The 26800-nt window shown below is 43.5% G+C and overlaps 1 protein-coding gene across 1 annotated transcript in view; it reads left to right on the top strand.

Annotated features, from left to right (window-relative positions):
• The window catches only part of LOC108506521 (multiple epidermal growth factor-like domains protein 6), a 193293-nt gene that overhangs the window by 121961 nt on the left and 44532 nt on the right, over positions 1–26800 (top strand). Inside the window, exons 6-14 of the mRNA XM_017833614.1 lie at positions 1447–1569; positions 7613–7735; positions 12226–12348; positions 14923–15045; positions 17574–17711; positions 20029–20151; positions 21019–21141; positions 22083–22241; positions 24617–24748. Of these exons, the coding sequence (XP_017689103.1) occupies positions 1447–1569; positions 7613–7735; positions 12226–12348; positions 14923–15045; positions 17574–17711; positions 20029–20151; positions 21019–21141; positions 22083–22241; positions 24617–24748 (1167 nt within the window). The remainder of the gene's footprint in view (positions 1–1446; positions 1570–7612; positions 7736–12225; positions 12349–14922; positions 15046–17573; positions 17712–20028; positions 20152–21018; positions 21142–22082; positions 22242–24616; positions 24749–26800) is intronic.

Raw genomic sequence — 26800 nt, 5'->3', positions numbered from 1 at the left:
ACCCCTTCATTGCCGGCTCGTTTCCCCACAGGAGCACTTGCGGATTTGCCCCTCGTTAAATGATTTCAGAACATGATGTAAAGGGCAATTAAATCAACAAGAGGCTTTAGTGTTGAAAGGGGGGTTCCTTTTAGATGTCTGTTGCAGGGGGGAAGTTTGGCTTTGGGAGGAGAATGTCTTTGGGAGAATTCTGTACCAGCGTTGCCCCTGCGTAAGATGGTGGGAGGTGGATTTGCCATCCCTGTGGACTGTTATGGAAAGGGCAGACAAATTCTAGGCAAAACCTGCCAGGTGAATTTTTTTCAGAGAATGGACTAATTGACCCTTATTTTCAGTGACCTCTGTGTTGATTGTTAAGGTAAGGGTGTCAACATGCCAATCAACTGCTATTTGCAGCAGCTCGGCTTTGCTGAAAGGATGCAGAAACTGCTTATGTGGTACTTTTGGATATTCAGTTTTATGAGTCTGTTTCAGACCTTCACCTGTTTACTTAAACTGTTCTTGGTCTTTGTCTGTCACTGTCCATCATTTTCAGAGATAACATTACAGCAGTGTTCTCAAGTTGGTTTAATGCTCATTTCCCTCTTCATTTGAATGTAGTCCCCCAAAATTTGAAATATGGAATGATACCTGCTTAGCTTCAGAAAAGGTATCAACAGGAACTCACATCATTTTTTGAGAGGTCATCAGAGAAGATGCTGTGAGAAGTTCAGGTGAACACAACTAAGATCAAGGGACAACGTTCTTCCCCATCCTGGCAGTGTTCAAGGCCAGGCTTGATGGAGCTTGGAGCAAACTGGTCTAGTGGAAGATGCCCCTGCCCATGCAGGGTGTTGGAATGAGATAAGCTTTTAAGGTCCCTTCCAACCCCAACCCTTCTGTGATTCTATGACAGGAGTCACAGATAATGCGGCACAAAATGTTAAAATTTGCTTGTTAAGCTCTCTGTGCATTCCATGGTTGAAAATATAATGGTGATGGAGAGTGTGGCTCTTTTCCATTTATGTCAGTTGTATGGGGTTGTACCCTCAGGAGCTAATAGGATTAAAGGCCTGATGCAGAAGAAAATCTTCACACAGCAAATTTTTACTGAAACCATATGTTTGACCAGTGGTACCTACAAGCTCAGATGTTATCTAACCCTAACTCGTTCCCTGCATTTTTCTCTTGGCCCCAAGGAAACAGCCGTGCCACAAATCACTCTACTTAACAAGGGCTTCAGAAGTAGAGACTACAGAGGCAGTGCCCGTGGGAACTTGGGAAAAAATACCATAAAATTCTGATTTTCTTTGCCCTGTTTACGGCGCCGAAGTGAAGTAAACAACAGCCCAGGCCGAGTGCAGGGGCTGCATTATGTGTGAGCCGCGCGCTGCCCAGGAGAACCGGGGTGTGCCCGTGCTGGGGCTCCCTTGTAAGCCTTCCTCACCATCTCCCTTCCTTCTCCAGACGTGGATGAGTGTGCTGTGGTGAACGGTGGCTGCCAGCAAGGCTGTGTCAACACTCCCGGCTCCTTCCACTGCCAGTGCCGGGCGGGATTCCGGCTCCACGCTGACGGACGCACTTGCATCGGTAAGGAGACATTAACAAGCACTTCACCTACTTCCAAGGTGTTGTTTTTCTCTGCTGAACCTGTCTGTGTCTAAGTGCAAAGGTTTGTAGACTTCCCCGGTCTTAGTTTTTACTAATTCACAAAGGATGTCGTTATCCATCCCACTTCAAGCAGCGTGTGAGAGTTCAGGTATTGCCAAATTTACTGCTTTTTTGTTTGATTTTTTTTTGTGAACAAAAAGCAGTGATGCTGTCCCATGTTTGTGAAAATTCCTTCTGTTTTGCATTAGAGAAATACAGTGTTTTCATGCCAAATGACGGCGTTTTTTGAATTCTGAACGTTTTTTTCTTTGCGGCACATCTCCTTGTCCTGGGACTCGATGGTTTTAAAGGTCTTTTCCAACCTAAATGATTCTGTGATTTGCAGTGTGGAGTTACCCTGTGTGTGTTCATGTCAGTGACAGCACCACAGGGCTCAGCAGTTCAGCCCGTGACATGCTGCCCATTTAAGTGGAGAGGATTAGCAGCTCTGCCATTAGAAATAAACCCTGTGTTTCTTAGGTTGGGCTTTCTGAGCCCTGAAGCAAGACATAACAGAGTAAATTCTGCATGTTGCTAAAAATAATAATATAAAATATACAGTCTTTGTATTGCATTTAAATCAGTACAGAAGTCAAGTTGTTGAATTCTGAAAAAAAAAGATTAAAATGTTCTTTCGTCTGGGAAGAGGAAAAGGGCATCATTTGTTTAAATTTTTAACCCTGATTTGAGGTAATGTGAGAAGAACATCAAGTGTGGTCAGACCACATCTGCAGAATAAGTTCACTCACACTTTGATCATTGTCTCAGTTCTTGCTCAAAGTCCCTTGGTTGTGCTTAACATCAGCCAAGGGTGTCATCACTCATTCCTGGTATTATCAAAGCAGGACATTCACTGATGCAACTAGAACACAAGAGGTACCCGTGCTCAAGCTGTGGGAATAATGGTTTGGGGTTTTTTTTGGTTAAAAATATACTCTTTTGTTGGGTTTATCACATAGAGAGACTTTTCAGTGTTTTGGTAATTAACTGCAATTAAAAATATGGTAAAGTCTCAATCTTTTCTTGATTATCTTATTTAGTGAAAGAATGGGTAGGAAACACTATTGTTAGAGAAAAAATAATGTAAAAGCAGAGTGGTTCATATTTAACTAGAAACAATAGTGTTTTTCTGTGAATTAAAAGAGAATGTTTTCTCTCTGTGATCAGATCTGACCAGGGAAGACCCAGAAGTGAAAAATGTGAGGTTTGAGTTTCTCTGAATAGTCTCATTTTCAGCTGTGGTGGAGAGGGAATTTAACACAAAAAAAGGGACTAAAATGACTTTGGGGGAAAAAGAGGATGATAAACTGAATGATAAATGCAAAAAGTAGATATAATGGCAGTTGAATGACTTTGCCTTTGCAATATGTAAAACTTTCTGTGGACGTAGAATAGCAAAGTTTTCTCAAGGTCCAAATAATCAAGAAGCTCAGTTTGAAGTTGTCGGAGCTGGGAGCAGTATCAGAGAAAAAGTTTTCAGTTCACAAATGTAAGTATTCTCAAGAAGTTATTAAAAATACTTCATGCAGTGATCAGTTTTGTTTTCAATATCTCAGAAATTATCAAGGAGACACAAGAAATAAATCCTAAGATGAGAGTCAGGAGTGAGTTTCAGAAAGAGCTGCTATCATGATAATGGATTTTCACAATACTGACAGAGGATATTGAGTTCTGTTTCAGCTGCTTAGGCAAGACACCAAAATAAATGGATATAATAAGCTCTAATGCATTGGAGCACAAGACAGATACTAATTGATGAGAAACATTTCCTATAAACCAGTAATCCAAGAGTGCCTAGAACTGGGATTTGGGCAGAGGTGCTTGTTGGGGATGGAGAGTTTGTTTCTTCTGCTACCCCAGGTTATGCATTCAGCTTTCACCACTCACCTGATCAAGAAGTAAACACAGTAACACACCTCTCTTTTGACCTCATGCAGCTAAACAGAATATGTAGCATTTCAAATAGGGCTTGGATTAGCAACAGTATTTCTTCCATGGATGCTTTAGAGGCTGTAACGATCTCTCCCACATGCTGAGAATAAGAAGGGACTACATTCCAGCACTGTGCTGTTTATGGAAGGTGATTATCTCAGCTGCAGAAATAAGAAACAATCATCCCTTTAGACAGGCTTTTCAGATGAGCCCAGCCCAGATTGCTGTTGCGTTCATTCTTTCCACGTCTTCTTTTTCTTTTTTGGCAACCCTGTGTTTCTGAGAGCAAAAGTGCCAAAATCATTTGAGGGGAAGCAGATTTTGCAGCCTGGATGGCTTGGATGTCTCCCATACATAAGGAAGTGGATCTATCATCTTATAAGATATTCAGCCTACATGTGAAGACTCAAAAACTTGGGATAAGCTACTTTCTCATGTGATTCATGGAATATTAATGAACTTCTGTCACGAGCTCTTTCCAGTGAGTCTAGTCCTCCTGCCATGTCATCATAGTGTGTTTGGGATCCTGACCAGTTGCTGGTGCTTCATCCCTCCATTGCCAGTATGATCCTCAAAGTACATGGATTGAGGAAATCTGTTTGTTGTTCCTCCTGCTCTCATTAGAAACTTCTGCTTGTACCCAAAGGCAAAGAACCTCCAAAATGCATTCCCTTGTTCAGTGAAAACCAGTTTGTGAATGTAAAATACTTCATTCTTGGATCCTTTGATAATATCTGATATTTTGTGCCATGCCAGAATCCCATCTTTTCCAATGATCCTTTTCTTTCTTTAGCTTTTTAGGTCCCACAAATTTTGCTCAATATCTAATTCATTTTTGGATATATGTGCCAGACCAAATATTCACTACAAATTAGGTAATTAGAATAAACAGAGGTAACACTGTCCAATTTTTTGTTTGTTTTGTTTGTAATGCCTTGATTATGTTATTGCAATGAATTTGACTTCACTGGAGTTTAACTAACTGCTATCTGGAAAAGCTGAAGCTCAGAAAGAACATGTTTATTGTAGTATCAGGCTGTGGTTTTGGATTGTTGTAGAGTCATTGTCTTCACTGGAATTCATTCCTGTTTGAACTCCTAGAAGTGAAAGCAAAGCACGTCTGTTAGACCCTGATTCATCTCTTGTGCCAGCTGTTATCTTTGATGTCTGCTTTATGTTGAGATGCAGGTTTTTATGGAGATTTTAGCACACTAAGGCTCTTAATAGAGGAAGTAACAAAGAAAATATCTCTACAACTCTATAATCTGTGTTTTCCCACATAAATAAAAGTACTGTGTTTCTGAAGTTACAATTCTTACAGTGCTAAGCTTGGATTTAAGGTGATGGAAAACATAGTCTTGAAGAGATTTCATGTTCTGACCCCTTGGTTGCTATACATGCATCTAGCTATGGCTTCAGACTCAGCTCTTTGTCAAAATACGACCATTATAAAAAACTAATGGGTTGAGAAATGTGTATTTCTCAACTATCAGGAAATCAGGCCTATGAGAAAGCTGGAGAGGGACTTTTTACAAGGACATGTAGTGACAGGACAAGGAGAAATGGCTTCAAACTCACAGAGGGCAGGGTTACATTAGATATTAGGAAGAAATTCTTGGCTGTGAGGGTGGTGAGGCACAGGTTGCCCAGAGAGGCAGTGGCTGCCCCATCCCTGGAAATGTTGAGGACTAGTTTGGACAGAGCTTGGAGCAACCTGATCTAGTGGGTGTTCCTGTCCTGGGCAGAGAGTTGGAACAAGGTGATTGTTAAGTCCCTTCTAACCCAAACCTTTCCATGATTCTATGATCCTTGTCTTTCCTGCATGATGCCTCTCACCTCTGTCCCCCTTCCAGCAATGCTGCCTCCCTCTCTTGGCATTCCCAGACATGGCAAAGAGCCGTGGCCGTGCCTGTGCCACCGTTCCTGTTGGCACTTCACAGAGGGGCTGGTTTTCCACCAGACTTCAGGAGTAATTCCTTAAAAGCAGAGGACATTCTGTATTTCTTCCTGGACCCTGTGGAGGTGCTCAGACCTCCAGCCACAAGCCCCTTTATGACAGGTGGAATTAGACTCATGTCGTGCCGAGTCTCTCCTTCTTTCTGATCAGACAGTGCTTGGCAGCACGAGCACAATCCATCCTGTTCTGTCCCCAGAGGCTCTTCTGCTTCAGTCTGGCACCTCCTCTCATGTATCCAGTGTGATGCCTCGGCAGCAACCGTGATAAACCTGCCTTGGCTGCTCCGGAGGAACCTCTGGCTCCCCGGCCACTGGCAGAGCCCACTCCGGACTGGGATGAACAACCTCGCCAGCACAAGCTCTTGGCACAGGACTCCACCACACCTGTGCCCTTCTGCCTTTGAAGCCTCCAAAATTCTCATCACGACAGGTTGCTACTCATCTCCTCTTGCATCCAGATTGGCTTGTGCCCAGGAAAGGAGGGAGGAAAATGGCACTTTTAAAAACCGAGATGTATATTCTGTCACTTGGTTTTAAGATGCTTTTCATCTTCTGAAATATTTTCATCTTATTTGAATATTCTTGCTGAAAAACAGGCCTTTGGATACAAATGTGCAGGAAGCTGGAAGCTCAGAGTGTATGGGGTCTACTGCCTCCCGTGTAGACATGGAGCTGCTTTCAAGTTCCATCGCTAACAGGGCAGAAGGTTCATGGGCATAGATGGAGATCAGAAGCCAGGTCAGGTCCTTGTGCAGTGAGGTGCCTCCTGCCTCCTGCTGGGTGTGCATCCTGGAGAATGTAAAAATTTGCTTTTCTTTTCGCCTTTTATCACATACTTGACTGCACACACTCAGTATTTGCTAATTGGTGGCATAGGGTGAAACAAATCCTGCAGCAGGCTTTGTGTCTAACGTTTGCTAATGTCTATTACAGATAAATGAGTCCAGATAAATGAATTACAGATTAATATGAATATTTCTAAAATAAATATCAAAGCTCTTTGATGAATTTCATTGGGTTCAAAGTTTGGTGCCTTCCGTGAACGACTAAATAGTCTTTCCATTTGCTCACGGAGAACGTGGAATTGTAGAGAACACAGAATCACAGAATGGTTTGGGTTGGAAGGGACCTTAAAGATCATCTCATTCTACCCCCCTGCAGGGACACCTTCCACTAGCCCAGGTTGCTCCAAACCCCGTCCAACCCGGCCTTGGACACTTTCAGGGATGGGGCATCCACAGCTTCTCTGGGCAACCTGTGTCAGCACTTCACCACCCTCAGGGTCAAAAATTTCTTCCTAATATCTAGTTTAAATCTCTACATTCTACATCCCTGCTGTTAAAATATATGCAAATGCAGCCATGCACACAGTCACACTTCCATCCATACAGCACAATAGCAACTTCAAACCATCACTCTTATTTTTACATGCAGCGTGTGAATAGGTGTGGGTGTGTGTGAACATATTTTGGCAGGAGGAGAAATGTTTCTCCAGAGGCCAGGGATATGTGCTGAACAAAAAAGAATATTAATTTGCTTGGGTGAAAGAAGCAGCGTCTTTTGAGATGTACTGAAGACCCTCTGTTCCTGTGGTTTGCTTTGTAAATCTGTCCTGCGGAGCTTTTGGCTCCTGTCATTTGCATTTTCCTATGCACAAGGCTGAGGAAATCAGCCTGAAAAACAATTTTTATTATTATTATTATTATTATCATTTTTAATCAATGAAAGCAAGGAGAGAAAAAAGCAATCATTGGGCAAGTGCCAGCAGGGCTGCTCTTTTTCTCCCCTCCTTACCTCAGTGGATTCTCAGCGCTTTGGTGCTGTCAGATCAAAGGGTGCTGTGCTTCAGTCAGCATTACAGCCCTTAGATCTCACCTGCCTCTCACTGGAATTAGGCTTTCACCAGTGTGGGACACTGTGTCAGACAAGCCCCGCAAACACAAGGGAGGGTAATCACTCAGGGGATGGGACAGGTGCCTTTATGAAAGCAGTTTGGAGAGGTTTGCCTATTTTTACTGTCATTTATATATTTAAAATAGGAAATAAGTTTCTCAGGTTGTTGACATGCATTCCTCCCTTGCTTCCTTGGCTCCAGCCCTCCATTCCTGCAGCGTTAACAACGGGGGCTGTGAGCAGGAGTGTGTTCAGCTCGAGGACCACTACAAGTGCCAGTGCCAGCCAGGCTACCAGCTGAGGAGGGATGCCAAATCCTGTGAAGGTAAGTCCTGCTCTACCTGCCCAGAGACACACAGTAAAGGCAACTTAAAAGACTCCAGGGTGGTGTTTTGGATCACTGTATTCATTCCTATTTCCCTCTGCTCTCCGAAAGCAGCTTTAGGAATAACTTATTAACAGGGTTTTAAAATGACACATGTTTGAGGTGTGAAGTTCACATTGAATCACAACTTCAAACAAGATTTTGGCCTCGCAGACCCCTGGCTGCTCCTTGCACACTGACGATGATGAGACAGGTTAGAAACTTAATCGTGTTTTAACTCTAACATTTTATTACTCATCAAGTTGTATATAGAGTTGGCCTGCATAACATGTTTTATTCTACATGAAGTGTTTTCTTTATCTGCTTTTGGCTTATCACAGTCTGATTCATTCATCCTCCCCTTCACGTTTCTAAGCACTCTCACAAGCAGAACAGCAGTGCTACCTTTGGGTTTGATTGTTGCTTTTCTTTTCTCATATATCTCAAAATATTCATCAGTTTTTAAGGCAGCCCCCCCCCCATTCCCCAACACAAGCTCCCACACTCATACCCTTGAATATGCCAGAGAAAGATAGGGCCAAATTTATGGATTTATTGCACTAAAATCCCTGTCACAAAACCGTTTCCATATGGCTCCTCTTCTGCTCAGAGATTTTATATGCTGTGTATGAAGTGTAAGTAAATCCTGCTGTTCAGCTTGATTCCAGCTCCCGCCATGTGCAGCAGGCGCGCGCCCTTCGCTTTTGGCCCCCTCACATCCTGCCCTCTGCAGAGGCTGTGCCTCAGTGAGCACCCACAGCAGGCTGACCTTTCTGTCTGTCATGGAGTGGCCAGGTTTTGCCCCTGAGATTATCAGGAAAAGTTGGAAAAGGGGAGCTTTAGTGCAGAGAGAGCACCAGAGACCTTGCTCTGCTGTCCTCCATCCTGTTTCCAAACCTCTCGTGTCTCCTCCACTGCCTCTGGTACTTCAGGTGTCCTTTGCCAAGCCATGTGCAGACAGCTGCATAGAGCTTTTTGGTGGTTTTTATGGTGTTGTGGTGGGACAGTGGTTGGATCAGTGGCAATGCCTGGAGGGGTGAAAGTTGTCCCTTTGGAGCCATGGAGTTGGCCATGGAGCAGCTCAAACCTCCATGTGCCACCTCATGCTGTATCCCAGCTGCCAGCAGCTGGTTCAGCTCAGCAGCCAAACCAGCAGGCTGGAACCTCTGATGGGGGCAGTTTTGCCACTGCTGTTCCTTCCCTCACATCGTGGGGCTGATGAGGGTCAGCCCCTCACCAAAGGCAGCAATTTGTCACCAGCCAGTAATTACTGAACAGTGGAGAAGGGGCAGGGTCAGCTCTGCAGGTGAGACCTTGCCTGGATCTGGCCTGGGTGCCTGCTTACCTGTGTTCAGGGTGTGGAAATCAAAATAAATCAGTGCAACCTCCCCAGGAGGGCAGCTGAGCTCAGAGGAAGGAGAATCTGTAAGCAGAGCTCAGCTTGCAAAATTAATACCAAGTCGGATGTTCTTCCCCCATAAATACCTTAGTGAATGAATGCCTGGGAGAGAAAAGTGCTAGTTGAACCAACGGACAAGGTTTTTACAGGAACAAATGAGGCTGAAGTGGCCATGAATGCATTTGGGTTGGCAATCAGAGGTGTTTTAAGTAGAAAAGGTGGGAGGAGGTGAGCCTGGCTGCTTGTAATTTCCAGCCACAAAGCATGGCTGCTGTAGGCATGGTTTGGATCGAGAAAGCTCAGCATCATGAGGGTATTTACCACAGCAGGGGTAGCTGCTCTGCAGGTGTGAATTCATGCCTGCAGACTCCTTGGGAGCTAATGCTGCACCCCATAGCCCTGAAAAGCCATAGAGAAACACTCAAGCCTAGCAATTTTAATCTTACCCACTTTAAGTTTTCCCCAGTGTAAAGTCATGATTACTGTGAACAGGGAAGTTAATTTGATAAAGCCCAATTCTCTTTCTTTATGTGCTCTAGAGGTCATGGCAGGCAGGACTGGAGACCCTGTTCTTTGCAGCCTTGCAGTCAGTGAAGGTCTGGAAGGTCCACAGCACATGCAGGGCTTGTACTCACACTGCACCGAGAGCATTTGGTGCTGTCCCACATCAGTGCAATCACCATGGCTTTCTCACATGAGGTTCCTGGATATCTGGGAGACCTCTTCTCTGGTGACACGTTGCCCAGAGAAGCTGTGGCTGCCCCATCCCTGGAAGTGTTCAAGGCCAGGTTGGATGGGGCTTTGAGCAACCTGGTCTAGCAGAAGGTGTCCCTCCCCGTGGCAGGGGGGTGGAATGAGATGATCTTAGAAGTTCCTTCCAACCCACAGCGTTTCATGATTCTGTGTCCTGGGACATCTGGGAAATCAAATCAGTCCAGTAAATTTTTTTACCGTAGTGTTTGACAGCTTGGATTAGATCTCTGTAGGATGGAGTCTGTTATCTACTGAAGATATTAAGTGGAAAAAAAGAGCAAAATGTGTAGGAAAAAGAACACTAATAAATCATTTTTAGCTTCTCCTGAAACCTACCTATACCAGGAACAAATATGTCACTGGAAAGCAAGTCAATCAGTAATTGCCTTATGTCCTGAAGATCTTTCCTTTACAAACTTTTATCTCATCTAAGGACTTCCAAGGCTGCTATCTTTATTCAAATTACTATGTTTTACTACCATCTACCATATAATTTGTTGTTTGCCTGTTGTCATGTCACAGAGCATTACAAGTTTTACTCTCTGCTGTAATCATTCTCAAATTAAAGCTCTAGCTGCTCTGAAAACCTCTATAATATGCAGGTTTAACAGATGCTGTTTGATAGTGATTTCATTTAATTTACCCAAATAGAAAAAGAATCAGCAAATAACTCAATATTTCATATCAGCAAGGAGTGAGTTCTTGCTTGAAGCTAAATCCTTTGTAGAGTGCAAATTGTCAAGCTGCAGAGCCAAGTTGTCAGCCTTGAAAGTGTCATGTACGATGAAGTGCTGCTGTTCCTTGGAAACCTATTTGCAACCTATCGTGTCAGAAGTCCAATTTCAGTTCTGCATCCCTAACAATGTTTTTGGGGGTTTTTTTGTTTTTTTTTTATTTATTTAAATACTGTCAAGTCAAACTCAGCCTTGCAGACTGGAATGGTTGTGTTCTTGAGACGGTGATGTGAGGGACTTTGAAGATGTTCTGGGGCAACATCCTCCTTTGCCAAACTGTGGCACAAAATGCTACTTGGCTGTACAGAAAAGTGAAAATTGGAGGAAATGAAAAAAACCTACCCCATGTTTAAATGTATCTATAGAAAGCAGAGGTCTTTCTCTCCTATTCCCTTCTCCTGCATAGCTACATATATATGGATAGCCGCTGGAAGAGCAAAGCAGCAAGGTCTAGATCAAGACTCCTTCAGGCCAGGGTTCCTCAAACCCTGACTCCACTGCCAGTGCTGTGGAACTGATGTTGATTTTCTCCCTGGGGCTCTGATAGAAGGTGGCTTTTACAGAGCTTGGGAAGGAGATGATGGGCTGGAGGTGAGTGAGGAATACTGGTCAAATGTCTCAAATCAGACAATAATTAGTAAAATGCTAAAACTGAATTAGAGCTTGAATTGTAAGGAAATAAGCATAAATTTTAAAAAGCTTCAATTGAATCTAAGCAGAACTCTAGAGCACACATTTTAAACGTGTCCTCCAAATTTACCTACAGAGTGTTATTCACCAGTATGTTGGTGTAATGAGTGCTCCAACCCAAAACCTCAGCCTGGTGCAGAATATCAGATCTTAACCCAAATCAGACCTGTCTAAACAGTTCTGGCAGGTCTATTTTGGTGTGTGCCAAGTCTTTACTTGGGCAGATACCTAGGTATGCTTCCAGCAGCTACATGTTCCAGAAATAAAACCAAAAACCACAGTGAAATCTTTGAGCTGGAGACTTCCGTAGGCACTTTTTATGAAGTGTTTCTAAGTACTTGCCCCTTAGAGTGGCTTATCCTTGAAAAAGTATGTTATTGTTCAAGAAAAGGGAAAATCCTTGATGTACAACATGAACGGCATATGTTTATAGACTGAAGGATGTCTTTGGGGGCTCTTCTTTCCTCTAGAGCCTTTTAAATATCCATTGTCTCATGGTGAACTGCACCACTGTGTGTGTTTATGGGTTCACACATATTGGAGTGCTAATTGCTGTTGTTTAGCGAACTCTTGAAATCTGTTCAGGTACAACAAAATAAGAATAAAATGTACTTTTTTTGTCCTTCTTCCCATGTGTAATACAAGCTCAGTTTCCTGCTGTTTAAAGCATTGCTGCTGCTCTGTGAAAAATATTGTCCAGCAACAGAGGAAATAACATCCAGAAAAACAACGGCTTTACTATATACCAAAGTCTGTCAATTTTTTTTTCCCCAGTCTAATCTCTTACAGCTACTTCATTGTAACGATGGCAGGTAAGACCATTTTCAGGCAAAAAAGTGACCTTTCAGTTGACAGTGTGCTCTAATTGGTTTCAGCAATAGACCCCTGCACAAGTGGGAACGGAGGATGCTCACAAATCTGTCAAAACGCGGGAGGAATTGCAAAATGCGAGTGTCATCCAGGGCATTATCTTTCTGCAGACAAAAAGTCCTGTTTAGGTAAGAAACTATGGACTATTTATCGTGAAGAAAGTTATTAATCAGAGCTCACTGAGCTCTGGGTGGAGAGGAATGTGTTACACAAATATATGTGTGCATTTTGAATCAGCGTCTCTCTCTCTCTCTGTGATATTCACATCAGCCCACAGTCTTGAAGGACCATTTTGGTAATGAAAACTCCTCTGTGATCTCCTAAGTCATGCTTTCAAGCATCTGGATTTGTAGATGCTGTAGTGTTATTGTTGTAATGTTCCCTTTAAAATAATGTCCCAGATACAGCTCCTGGAAAATTGGTTCAAGTAACACTCTGAACCAGGTCACTGAAAACCTATTTAGAATTCAAAGGGCTTTTTAGCTGGAGAACTGTTTCCATATTAATGGAGAAACTACTGTGAAGGAAGAAATCCCGATGTGTAAGATTTCCAAAGAGAGTGGCTTAAAAAGTTGAATTCCAAAGTCCTGTATTTAGTCTGGGGTTCTCAAAAGGATCTATAGCATCTCTGACCCAAAATGTGTGGGAATTAGAGATCAAAATACCTTCTCTTCCCATATGATTGAAAGCATTGGTGGACTTCATGGTGCACAGATTTTTAACAGCCAAGCCAGGATCAACATACATATTCAGATACTAATTTTAATCTCCTCCTTTTAAGAATTTGGTCAACATTTTGCCAATATTTAAATTATTGTCTTGTATAAAGGGTTCTGGGTGCCTTGCAAAATACTTGCTTCCTTCCCTGAGTATTTTATAGTGCCTGGAAGCCTTTCTATGAGTAGCAAGGCACACCTCAGCAATTGCCCTCTTACTGGGGTAGCTCATGAAGAAGTTACTGAAAAAAAAGTATTTTCAAGTAGTTTAGACACTTCACTGGTGATTATTAGATGGAAACAGCAGCGGGTTTAACAGTAGGGTCAGCATGTTACTTGTTTTATCTCAGATACACATTGACAATTCCGTTAATTTATGTATAAACTAAAGCACTGAGTTAACTTGCAGTGTTATATATTGGAACAAATTTTCTCCCCAGCCTCATGGCAACAATCTTTTGAATCATTAAGCAGCATGTCTTGCCGTGGATATACAATTATTGGTTTTTCCTCCTAGAAGTTATTCAATGTCTTTTGCAAAATTCAAGCTGGTATTTGACTCTCTGGAAGCCGAGCTGGAAGGACACAGAGGGCAACTGAAGTCTCATACTTTGGCTGCATTTCCAAGACAGGAAGAAACACATGCAGGATGGTGGCTGTTTACAGGTTTTCCAACCTTTTATTATTATTTTCGAAAAGAAGAAGAGAAAAGAATATTTACAGCACTGTCCAACATACTCTACTTGCAAGCTGACAATTACAGAAAAAGGAGAAATTAGCCATTTTATTCTAAGCAGCAGCTGCTCACGGGGCTGCTTCAGAGAAGCTGTCATTTGTCCTGAAATTTTCATGAGCCCGTGTGTGGTGTTTGCACTGCCTGGGGCCTCTCTTTGCAAGGAGCCTGATTGCATTCATCAGGCTGCTTGTGTTCAACTATGAGGGACCACGAGTACAGCACTGCTTACAGCACATGTGGAGGAAAAAACTCCTGGGAAGCGGTTTGCTGGGATAAAAGGTGAGGAGCTGCACACCAGACTGTTCCCTCCTGTGTGCGAGGCACTGACCCAGGATCGGTGCAATAAATAATCTGCATTTTGCAAGGAAAATGTCAGAACAAGAAGGAGCAGGAGGTGGGTCGGGGGTTTGCCATGTGTAATGCCACTCTTTGCACAGAGGTTGGTGTTTTGTCCAACTGTGCAGTACTTAATGTAAGTTTTTGCTTTGCTTTTTTTTCAGTAATTACTTCTTAAAAGTTTTTTTATGCTTCACTGAGGTTTTAGGAAGATGGACAACTTTGGTGGTGGTTAACTCCAAAACACAGACTAGTACATGTGAAGGTGAGGAACAGACTGTTTGACAGAGGATTGGGGGAAGAACAGCCTCTCCACCTACAGCTCTGCACCTTTTTCTTTTCTTACAAGTGGGGTGAAGCTCCTCTGGCTGGAGCAGGTGCCTCCTGCTGTGCCGCTGTAGAAGCAGCTGCAGGATTCAGGGATGTGACAGAGAAGTTCTGTCTCCATCATCCCTGCTGAAACCCAGCCACCACTTAACCCAGATCATTTGACATTCACAAAATAATCAGCTATTTCCTGCTCCATTAATTTAAATATAATGGCATTGAGGACCTGATGATAATTTCAGAGTAAGGACTTTCTTCTGTGTTCTTCATGTGGCATCTTTTGCCATTGCTCTTTTACAGGAATAATAAACAAGTTGCTTTGGCTGATACTGTAAATATAATGTTTGATGTTGTAGATACTCACTCTGAGAAGTTCAAGGTCAATGGTGTTTAGAAAAAAAAAGATTGTTTTGGAGAATAATGTCACTTCAGTGTCCCTGGATTTGTCAGATGCTGCCCTTTGTAGACTCACATCAGGATGCCGTTTTCAGCAGATGTTTGGACACACAGCCATGTCCACGTAGAGCAATAATATGCTTTATTTTAATATCCAAGTGAATGTCTTTGCCTTTCTCCCTGCTCTGCAGACATTGACGAGTGTGCAGAAGGCAGAGCCAGGTGTGCTCATCGTTGTGTGAACACTCTGGGATCCTTCACCTGTGCCTGTAATCCCGGCTTCGAGCTGGGGGCTGATGGAAAGCAGTGCTACCGTAAGTGACACCTGTACAGCTGCACGTTTCAGGCTGGTTTAGCTCCAAACTGCTATGCTTTGCTTTTAATTCAGTGAGATTAGCATTCCCAGCAAAATAAATGTATGCAAAAGCTCAAGCTTAATAGTATTTTCTCTATCTTCTGCTGCTGCTGGGTTTGCAGGGTGACACGTTCCTAAGCCTGTGTTCACAGACCTTAATTACTGCATTTCAAAGAGCAAATAGCCTGGTTGGTTTATCTTCAGAGTCTGGTGAATTCTACTGCAGAGCTACCAGAATATTGCTGCTCTATGAAATGCTTCCTGCCCTCCTCCTCCCAATTTTCTTGTATGCTGAAGCCGATGCAAAGGAAAATGAACACGATGTTCTGCTCTTGTCTTTATCTATCTGGGTTTGCTTATGTTTCTCCTGAGTTTATTGACTCTATAAAGAAGATGCTTTTTTAAAAAGGAGAAAAAAGAAGAAGGATTGGGGATTAAAAAAATAGCTGAACATCTAAGATTTCCTAAACTAAAGTGAGCCCTGTTGTCTTCTCTCACATACTTACCTCTTGCCAGGGGGGTTTCTTAATCAACACTGCTTTTCTGGAAATGGGGATTGACTCCCAGCACTATTAGTTGATAGGTGATTCCTGGGCTGTCCTTGAGGGCAAATTTAGGTTGATAAAGGAGGTGATGTGGAAGAGTTGGGGTTATTATGGACCTAACATAAGCTCACTGGAATGCAGACAAAAGCATGACCTGTTTTAGCAAAGAGGTGGGCAAAGATCATTCAATCTAATAATACTGTGCAAGAGCTTTCAGCAGTGTTTCCTTAGGAAAATACAGTGCATGCCAGAGAATGACTGCTTTATTTAAGAATGTGTGTGTAAGAAATACTTATTAAGGATGAAATTCAGTTTCAAAGCATTAGCATACATTAAAAACAAAACCGAATTATGTGAGAGACATCCTGGAGAGCTATTTCATAGGAGATGGGGAACTGTGAGTGGTACAATGGCAGAGGAAATGTGATTAATATATAGATATGAAATGTTCTATTATAGGCATAAAAAAAGAGGTTTAGACCACTTAGATTTCATTGTGGTTTTCTGATAATATATTTTCTGGATGTTCAGCAGATCTCAGGGGATGGTGATTCTCTGTGCCTCATGAACAATATTGCAGAGCAAACAATAAAAATAAAAACATTCTGCATATATTTATGATCAGGATTATCCCAGTGTTTGAGCAATTTACAATCTTTGTTTATTCTTTCATTTCCCCGGTGGCTTGGGGAAGAGCTGTTATTCCAGTTTTACTGATGAAGAACTGAGACAAAGTAAATGATGAAGATTGTGTATAAAGTCAGATTCTGCATTTAATCACTGGGTTTCCTAAATCCCAGCTTAACGTACTGGACAGGAGACAGGATTTCTTATCCCTGGTGCACATAATCATCCTATGCATGAGATGTAGCCCTAATTTATACTCTCTTCCAGATAGACTTGCATTTCTTGTTGGCAAGCAGGTTTCTCCCTGGGAGCACCAAGAGGGGTAGGACCAGACCCACAAATGTGTCTGGGGAAATTCTGTGCCAGAAATGAGTTTGGGTGTTTCTGGAACTACAGTGGCTTCTTTAGGAAGGATGTTTCTCGGTTCCCCTGCATAGCATGAGAAATTAATTCCTCTCTAAATAGCTCTGTAACAAGACAATCCAGCTAATCCTTCAAGAGAAACTTTATAATTGACCCGATAGTTTCTTTTCATCCTGAAGAAATCATCTGATGAAATACCTGGGTGGGAATGAGGTGGCCAGATGTTCCCTTTTCTCTATGAGGGTTCCTGCTGGACATGGCCAGGATAATGTGAGGACTGTCCAGCAGTGCAGGAGGGTGGGGGGATCTGTCAGGGTGAAGGGGGATGGCAATGACATTGTACCACCAGCCTCTATTAGCTGTAGGGGACAAAGTCTCAGCAGAGGAGCTGCTCTGTGCTGCTGGAAGGGACATCCAGGGGCCAAAACCTGCAGATTGTTCTGTGTTGTGGTTGGGTGCCCACTTCACCAACAGGACTCTGCTGTGGAAGTTTTAATGCCTTTGTGTTTGGTGGATGTTTCAGCATCCAAGTCTTTGCCATTCCCATACAAATCTAGAAGCTGCTCTTTGGAAAGCATAAGCAGGCTGGGTTGAGATGGACCACCTGGGCTCCTCAGATGGTTCTTTTCCTCCTTTGGGGCAAGGATTGTGTCCAAACAAAGCATAAATCTGAGGAAACCTCTGGAGGCTCCTGTAGCAGGCAGGCTGCTGGAATGCTGAACTGGCTTCACGTTGCTGAAGTCAAGTGAATCCACTGTTATGACACATGGAGACAAACACCCAGAGCTCAGTGACTCCAAAGCGTGCTCTTCTGGGGCGTGTGAGGGAGCTGAGTTTATGTTCCCTGCTGCAGCACTCGGCTCATGGCTGCTGTTTTACAGAAGGCTGATTCTCCAGTGACTCCCCCCCTGGGCTTGCTTTTTAACATCCTTTTGATTTATTTCTCTGCAAGGCATCGAGATGGAAATCGTCGATAGCTGCCAGGAGGGCAACGGAGGCTGCTCCCACCACTGTGAGCACACGGCCGCGGGGCCCCGCTGCTCCTGCGACAGCGGATATCGCCTGGGCATGGATGGACAGACCTGCACGGGTAACCCAGGGAGGCAGGAGGTGTGGGGGGCTCTGCAAGGGTTGCTGTCACTCAAGGAAATACCTTCCCAGTCCTTCCCTTCTTCTGCAAGTGTTAATTAGTGTCGTCCTCTGGCGCTTCCTCGGCTCTGCTCCAGCTTGCCCTGCTCCGTGTGTTCACAAGGATTGTTCACTAACGAGGGGAAGGGAGTTCTGCCTCCCACATGGAAGATGACACTGGTGCATCACCAGTTGCCATGGCCATATCTCACTGTGTGCAGCCCTGACTTGACTTGATTTCCCTTCCCTTCTCAGCCAGTGGCTGGGAAGAGGTTGGCTGGGGCTGGGAGCAGCGACACGGCTGCTCTGAAGTGCTTCATGCACAAACCTCACTTTGTGATATGGAGGTTGCTGTGTTTCCATCAGATTTACTCAGTGATGAGATGGCACTTCTGGCTGTGAGAAGTCTCACTTGGGAAGTGAAAGCAATATAGTTATTTTGGGTTTACTTCAAGAGAAGAGCTTAAAAATTCATGTTTTGAACAATTTTATTATGTGATTTTTTTTCTTTTTTTGTATTTTTGTTTTTGTTTGTTTGTTTGGCATTTGTAATGCAAACTCCATCTCATTCTGGTTTTGACTTGCTGTCACTAAGCCAATAAAGTTTTCAAGAATAGCCAAGAAGAGAGGGGGGGGAAAGGAGCAGGCATCACAAAGCAGTGTAGTAAGACATGAGAGGTAGAGAGTGGGAGCACTGGTGAGTGAGAGGCATTACAGACAAAATGAGTCTTGCAAGGAAAAAAGCCAAGTGCAGGAGAGAGAGGAGCAGGGGAGGAGGAAAGCAAAGGTGGGTGATGATGCAGCTTCAAAAGCAAAACTTAAAAAGGTCTGGGAGGCAAATTTGGAGCCAGAGCCTCACAGAGGTGGGTGGGTTACACAGTCTTGTCTGTCTATGGCTGACAGGAGCAGAGCAGCCTCCTGCCCACATCCCAGCTCAGTGGCCTGCTGATGGGGGTTTCAGAGGGAAGCTGTTACTCCAGGCACAGAAAAGGAAGGGAGAGCACAAAGGAAGGGTTTGGCAAGGCTGAGGACATGGAAAGTTGCTCTTAATAGCAAAAATCTCCTTTTTGTTGGATGTATGTTTTGTATTCCTACACAAACAAGGAGCTGTTGCTGGACCCCAGAGCATCACCTGACATACTGCAGGGGAGCTCAGCTTGTGACGTTTCTGGAAAACACTGCATTCAAATAACCTGCATTAATCATTTTCACAGTGACCTCCTCACCTCAGTTGATTAATTACATTTTCTTTCTCCTGCCCATGTTTCCTCATAAAGTTGGTGCTCCTTCCAAGGTTAATTGAGACACTGACCTTTCCCATCTGCAGCTGCTCAGCTGGGCAACCTTCAGAAGCATTTTGCAGACTCAGCATTGACAAGATGGCCCTTGGATGGCCACTGAGCTGCTCAGCAGCCTGCCCAGGCTGACAGCAACCAGGAGCCTGCAGTGCAAAGATAACAGCTCAGTTCTTGTATCTAATCACTAGAACAGGGGTGTCAATGCTACCAACTTCTGGGTGAACACAGAGCAGGACAAGGCAACAGATAATTAGTTATCAAAACTGCAATTAGTTAACAAAGACTATAATTGCCCCTACCAGCTGCTGATGTCCAGTAAAATGCCTTGTTGGATCAGAGCATTGTTTCACTGTTAGTTTGCATTGAATAAGGCTAAATGTAAAGTCCAAGTGGTTAAATGTAGGTTACTGCTAAAGAGCAGGTATTTGAGGGCTGGTGGGTCCTAGCTGTTGTCTGTTTTCATAGAATCATAGAGTATCCTGAGTTGGAAGGGACCCACAAGGATCAAGTCAACTCCTGGCCCTGCACAGGACACCCCAAGTGCCTGAAAGTGTCATCCAAACACTCTTTGAGCTCTGTCAGGCTTAGTGCTCTGGGGAGCCTGTTCCAGTGCCCAAACACCCTCTGGGTGAAGAACCTTTTCCTAATATCCAGCCTAAACCTCCCCTGACACAGCTCCAGCTGTTCCCTTGGGTCGTACTGCTGGTCACCAGCGAGACCAGCTGGTGCTCTGTAAGTCACCTCATGGCAGCTGAGACTTGTGGAGGAGATGCCTCTCCCTGGACATGGAGGGTGTTGGCTGCTATGGGAGAAGGTAGAAGACAGCTGCTGTCAGGATTCAGGATTCAAACAGTGCTTTGGGTGGGTGAAGGGAGAGGAAGACATAGAAAGATGTGCGCTGAAGCCCAGTAGCCGTGAGCAGAACTGTGGCAGCAGCTCAGACTGTGTCCAAGGGCTGAACGTGCTGCCCTTTCCTTGCAGAGGTGGACGAGTGTGAGACTGGGGAATCCTGCTGCTCCCAGTTCTGCATCAACTACGCAGGGGGCTATGAGTGTGCCTGCAAAGGGGGATTCCAGCTCAACGCCGACGGCTGCGCCTGCGACGGTGAGTCATGGAATCATGGAATGGTTTGGGTTGGAAGGGGCTTAAAGATCGTCTCATTCCCACGTCCCTGCCATGGACAGGGACACCTTCAACAAGACCAGGTTGCTCCAAGCCCTGTCCAGCCTGGCCTTGATGGGAGCGGCAGGGACTTCCAGGGATGAGGCAGCCACAGTTTCTCTGGGCAACCTATGCCAGGGCCTCACCACCCTCACAGGGAACAATTTCTTCCTAATATCCAATCTAATCCTGCCCTCTGTTAATTTAAAGCCATTCTCACTTGTTCTATATCATTCCATGCCCTTGTCAAAAGTCCTTTGATACCAGAGGCTAAATCTAACTAAGCACAACCAAGGGCAGAAGAAATGCTGTCAAAGCCCATTGCAGGGCTTTGTAGGCATTGCCCTAATGAGAGAACCACTGACCCTCTGCCAGCTTTGCTGATAAGGTTTTACAAATGTGTAATTTCCTCTTTATGAGGCTGGAATACAGGAATAACCCAGCATTCAGCATGGCAAAGAGGGGATAGGAGAGATGAGCCAACAGAGAAGAACTTTTCCTCCTCTCTCCACAGACACTGTATACTGATGTGTGTTAAAGACTCCTTCTACAAAAGAAGAGCCCTCAAAATAACTGAAGGATCAACTGGGTTTAACAGCTTAAAGCAGCTGTTTGCTCTTGAAACAAAAACATCCAAATAATCTGTTCCACGTTGCCCTAAAATGTTTTCATATCTCCAATACTAGTGAGAAACAGAGACCCAAAGTACAAAGAAAATTAGGTTTTCTTATGTGCAGAACAATTTGTCCAATGCAGCCAGGTACAGTGTGGTACTTGCTCCTAATCACCATTTCTGTCTGGATTTCCTAGATGTGGATGAATGTCGTGTGGATAATGGCAACTGCGACCATTTCTGTGTTAATTCCCTGGGGTCGTACGAATGTGCCTGTAAGGAGGGGTACAGGCTCGGTGATAACAGATGGGCCTGTGTCGGTGAGTTCTTTTTATATCTTGAGGACCATTAAGTATTTAAAATGTGATTTTGGAACTGGGATTTTCACAGATCCTGGGATTTTGGGAGCCCAACTGGAGCCATCTCCGAACGTGGCCAGGGTAGAGCTACGTGCGGTGAGTGGATCCAAGTTCATCCTCCGGTAATGGGTTTTGCCAAAGATTAATGGGAGATGAACACTTAAATACCCTGGACATGCTCAAAAAGCTAAAGCTCATGTTTTTGAAATAAATAGTGTTTTGACAGTTTTCTTTCACTGTTTGAAGAAGTTTAACATCCTGTGGAAAAGAAAAGGTAGCCAGATTCTGCTTTGATCAACCACAGCAAGTTTTCCATTAGTCAGTGGTGTGAGGCTGGATTTCTGCCAGTGTAACCAGTACAGAGTTTAGCTAAGCAACTCAGTTTTATGACCAAGTTTAGCACCTGCTAAAGCTTGGGCAGAGTTTGATACTGCAACCAACACCAAAAAGAAAGCCAGCTGATTTCTCGTCATTTTAAGACTCAAATTTTAGTGTTTCTGAAAATAAATTGCACAGCCAGCCTGACTCTCTATTTGTCATCTCCAAAACGAGCAAGAGTAATGACCTTCATTAACTAAAAATAATCTCAAACTTCAAGTGAGGAAAATTAATCTCCTCATTTAATTTTTTTTTTTTAATTCACCAGGACCAGAGTTTATTTCCAGAAGAAAGAAAAGGGAAAGATGGGGGGGTTTTTCCCTCTTCCCTTTTTTTTTTTTTTTTGGATAGCAGAAACTCTGTAAGTCCAGGTGAGAAAATGACTTGGCTGTGACTGCTGGGCAAACTGAACAGGGGTGTCGCTGGAAAACCTGCCAGTGTCATAGTAATAAAAAAAAAGATGTAAATGAGAGGAAAGTGCTGTGGGGGAAGACTGAGGTGCTGATGGTGTGTGTTTGTGTCAGCCCTAGGTGGGGAGGAGGCGGATGCAGAGGAGGCAGTGGGGTTCGCCGGTGCTCCAGGGCTGCAGTTCCGAGGTCCCCCCCAGCTCCTCCACTACGCGCTCGGCGCCCTGTACGAGGATGAAGACCCCCGAGGAGAGCTCACCCTGGTGCACAGGGTCGGTGAGTGCCCTGAGTGCTCTGAGCCACCGCAGCAAAATGGGGAAAGGTCTCGGAAAGAGGATTTGGGGCGAGAGTTGTGCTGGGCTGGCCGGGCTCAAGTGTCAGGATGGGTGTTAATCCTCCTTCCTGCCTCTCTCCGTGCCAGCAGGGATGAGGCTGTGTCCCATCCCAAATGGGACATGTTTGAGGAACTGGGAGGCTGCCTGGATGCAGTGGGGAGGGATATGGGGGGGCTGCAGGGGAAAAGTGAGCAGCACAGCAAGCAAGGACTGGGAGGCTGCTTGGAAAACAGGATGTCTACACAGAGCCCCAGAGGCAACAGCCAGAGAGATCTCTTCATCCCGAGGCTGAGAGGATTGTGTGGGTTACTGAGTGTGCAAAATCCCTTGGGAAACACTCCCTTTCTCCTTGAGCTGGGACAGGGAGTGTGGGGGCAGCATGTGTCCCTGTTTACAAACCCTTTTCTAACAACTGGAGGACTTTTGTTTAAGATATTCCCATTTTTGTTTGTGGAATAAACAACCCTCTGAAGACTCAGGTGTCTTTTGATGTTTTGAGCATGTTCTCCAGGAAAAGGACAGACCCATCCACATATTGCTCAGGCTGGCCAAGGGCTCGGCACCAGTGGTGACAAACAGCACAGGAGCACCCACTGTCACAGGAGCGGGTGCAGAGCAGCTTTGCAAACCCACCTGGGCTTTGCATGACTTCAGTCTTTCCACCTTAAAGTGGAAACTTCACCGCTTAAAGACTATTATGAGGTGAAACCCTGTGTTTGCTTCGTGCTGAGTGCTGGTGGGTCACCAGGGACGAGTGAGATTTCTTGTTTTTCCTCTGTGTGTCCTGTGATTTTTATAGAAGCCCTAATTACTCATCTGAGGACTGTGCCTACAGGCAAAAATCAGAAGCTGGTCTTGACTTTGATAAAAAATTAACTTGTTTTTATGAACAAAACTGTTAAGACCCCCCCCAAATCACACAGCATCCAGCCGGACTCAGCGACACCGATAACCAATTGGGAAACTGATAAATGAGATAACCACAGGCAAAATTATCAGGCCTAGAAACCACAATCAAATATTTATTGACCACTTTTTGCATGTTTTATTTATATTTAGCCACAGAAATTTTGGTCTTATCAGTCATTGCTGAGAAGCTGCACTTTTTCTAAGGCTGAGGCTTTGCAGCACACAGTGGTTTGTAGGAAAAGGTGATGGAGAAATAGAACTTTAAATGGTTTAGTAGATTCTTTTATCTCCCAGATAGTAATTTATTGCTTATACTTTCAGACATATTTTTTGAGCTGCTATCTGTATTACAAAAAGATCATGTTTTATCAATAAGCTAGTGTAAGTAATTAAATATTTTCTACAGCTTGAATGACTTTTTAATGTGGAAGCATAATGTTTTTAATGGTAATCTGTATTCTTCTGCTGAAATATGAATTTGTAACCTGTCCCAAGTGGGAGCACTGGGATTCTGAATGTCTCTGAAAGCTTGGGCATTTTTTCAGCTGCAGAAAAGGGAACTAACAGTTGGGTGCTCAGACCTAGAGGAAATCTGTCCTCACACAGAAAATTACTGGTGAAAAGCAACCAGCCTGTGACTTACTGGAGGCTGTAATAAGCTGCCAGCTCACTTTCAGGTGCTGTTCAAAGTCTCCTTCCAAAAAGCCTCCAGCCACAGCCACAAAGCCTCAAAGGCAATAAAGTGACCATGTGGATGGGATCTTAATGCCACTGAGGTATTTTATCAGACAGTAACACTTATTTTCTATGTTTTTCTCTATAGACCCCACAAAGAGAACATGAAGGTGCAAGGGAGAAAAGGAGAGTGGAGAAGGGGAGGGAGGAATGCATTTTCATATAAGGTTTCCTGTATAAACTAACTGCTTTTTTTCATATCCATGAAGAAGTGATAAATGTGTATTTTCCTTTATTATCCTAGAATAACACTCAAACTATGCTGTTAAAAATATCAATGAACATTATTTAAATAGCACTACATCCACTTACTGCAGTAAAACAACAGGGTTAACCTAGCAAGGAGAGAAGGAAAGTCTCTTCCAATAAATTCAATATTAAGCATTACGTGCAAATTCACTTCTCTGAAGGCAAAATATTTGCTCTTAAGAAGTAGCTTGAAGTGCTCTTTACTGGGGAATTACAGCGTTTTAGGGGGTAAATTCCAGCTAAACTCCCAACTTCCCTTTTACTTAGAGTCAAAAATTCAAAGAGGAAAATTCAGGCATCTCCGTTTTGGACTGTCTTCTGCACTGAATTGGTGGCATTTGTAACCTAACAATAGGTAAGAGCTTGTGTGGAAGCATTTTGTCTGGCTGCTCACTGAGCATTGTGTGTTTTTTTTCATTTCAGTTTGCCTTGATAACACTTTTGGCCACGACTGCAGCCTGAGGTGTGAGGACTGTCTGAACGGGGGCCGGTGTGACAGCGACCACAGCGGCTGTGTTTGCCCCCCTGGCTGGACTGGAGTTATCTGCAATGAGAGTGAGTACAGAGGGTTTAAAAGGTGGGCAATTGGTCCTCGTGCTGGGACACTGCAGGTAGGAAATAAGAATAACCTGTCGTACTTCTAATCTGCAAAGCTCTCTAAGGAGCACATCAAAGTTTTATTGTGTTGGGGCACAGTAAAAAGAAATTGTAAGGGGTGCTGTGGGACACAATGCAAACCCTCAAAGAGTGAGGTCCTTGCCCTCCAGTACAGGACAGCATCATAGCCCTCCTAAATATTTGGTTGCTGTTCATTCACTCTGCTGCTAAAAACTGCCAAAGTTTGCTGGCCATGCTTCATTCCACAACTTGCCTCGATGACTTTCGGAAGTCTGTCCCAGCAGCTGGTGTGACAATCTGGGTGGACATGTACATTAAACTTCAGTTTTTCCATCATAGCATCCCAAGACATTGCCTTTATTAATTTTTTTTTCCTTTTTTTTCCCTTATAATTCTTTTTATTATTAGCATCATATTCTTGGGATGACTATTTTTTCATATTGGAAATTGTGTTTTTCAGAATTCTCTTGCCAAGTCAGTGCCCTTTATAATAGCTTTCCACTCTTCTTATTCCTGCTTCCTGGCAGAAGATCTTTCTGATTCAGAAGTATGTGTCAAAACCAACTGGAAAGAGAGTGGTGATTTCTTGATTCACTGTTTTTCATCTGCAGTTTGGCAAAACTTGTCTGTTGCTTGTCTGAGCAGATTTCCTGTGCTTTTGAGATGAGTTCCTTTGTTTCATGGTGTGTGATATGATGGCCCATCATACTCAGAAAGTCTGTGCTGTCACTGGTGAGACAAAGAGTCGATGAAAATTTATTACTTGACATCAGTAGACAGCAGTCTTCAGGTTAATTGCCATCAAGATTGTTTATCAGGCGTCATCACAAGGACAGAAATATAGAAAACCCAGCAAATGATTGAAACCAACAGTCTGCCCATAGCTATTTTGGGAGACTGATGGTGGTTTTGGTTTGTAAACACTGGGGACAGCTGAGAGAATAAGAATGGAGAGGATTAAAATGATAATTTCCAGCCTCCCTAAGACAGTTATCAATTAGCAAATATATCAAATTATCAAGTTTTTCTATTCCTGGTGCTCCAATGATTCAGGATAGATTATAAAAATCTCAAGGTAGAATATAAATTCTTTAGTTAATTTTATAAATAATAACTTTTTTGGTGTATATTTACAGTCAATATCCATTGGTGGAATTCACCTCTGGAATTTAAAGAACTTTAATAGGACTGTGTTATTGAGCCAAACCTGTAGTCCAGCAAAATAGGCATTGATAGTGATGATACAATATTTAATCTGTATGAATTAGCCATAAGTGATTGCTTTCAGTCTTTTCTCTTACTTTTTTAATATACAGCATAGTTCTTTGGTTTGGGGTAAGCTAAAACTGTTGAGAAAACTGCAACTAAATTTCTCTAATAATACACCAAAGAAGCTGAATGAAAATTGATGTGAAATGTCAGCTTTCTTAATGTGCATTGATAAAATGTCAGTTAAGTCAGATGACTCCAGCAACTGTATTCACTCAGCCAGCTCAGGCTGCAACAGTGGAGCGAGGCTTCATCTCACAGTTTGGTTTTGCTTTTGTGGCCCCATTGCTGCCTTCATCATCTGGGCAGTTTCAGAGACTGTGTTGGAAAAACACAGTGTTATTTTCATAATAGTATTTGGGAGAGGGGAAAAAAAATGTTTAAATTTTTATCTCCAAATATTCAAAGCTGTGCTCTGATTTTTAAGCTCTGGACTTCACAGGCAATGGTTTTGGAATTGTGGGGAGGGGAGCACATGCAGGGGAAGGTTGGATACGTGATGTAGTACTTCACAAAGCTTGATTAATTCGGGTGTCCTTTGCAATGTCCTAGTAAATACCAGATGGATGTCCATTGTCTTACATAGAAACAATATGACTTTGTTTAGAGCCCGCTGGACTAAAAGGACTCTCTCCTTGCTCAGTTTTCATGACTGAAATCTTATTTCGCTTTTTTTACAGCAGAGTGGAAGGATTTCTTAGTCTGCTCACCTTCCCTGCT

Source organism: Lepidothrix coronata, unplaced genomic scaffold, assembly GCF_001604755.1.
Source record: "Lepidothrix coronata isolate B3197 unplaced genomic scaffold, Lepidothrix_coronata-1.0 Scaffold218, whole genome shotgun sequence".
NCBI lineage: Eukaryota > Metazoa > Chordata > Aves > Passeriformes > Pipridae > Lepidothrix > Lepidothrix coronata.
Note: the sequence above shows the minus strand (reverse complement) of the source record. Positions and strands in the feature narration are given on the sequence as shown.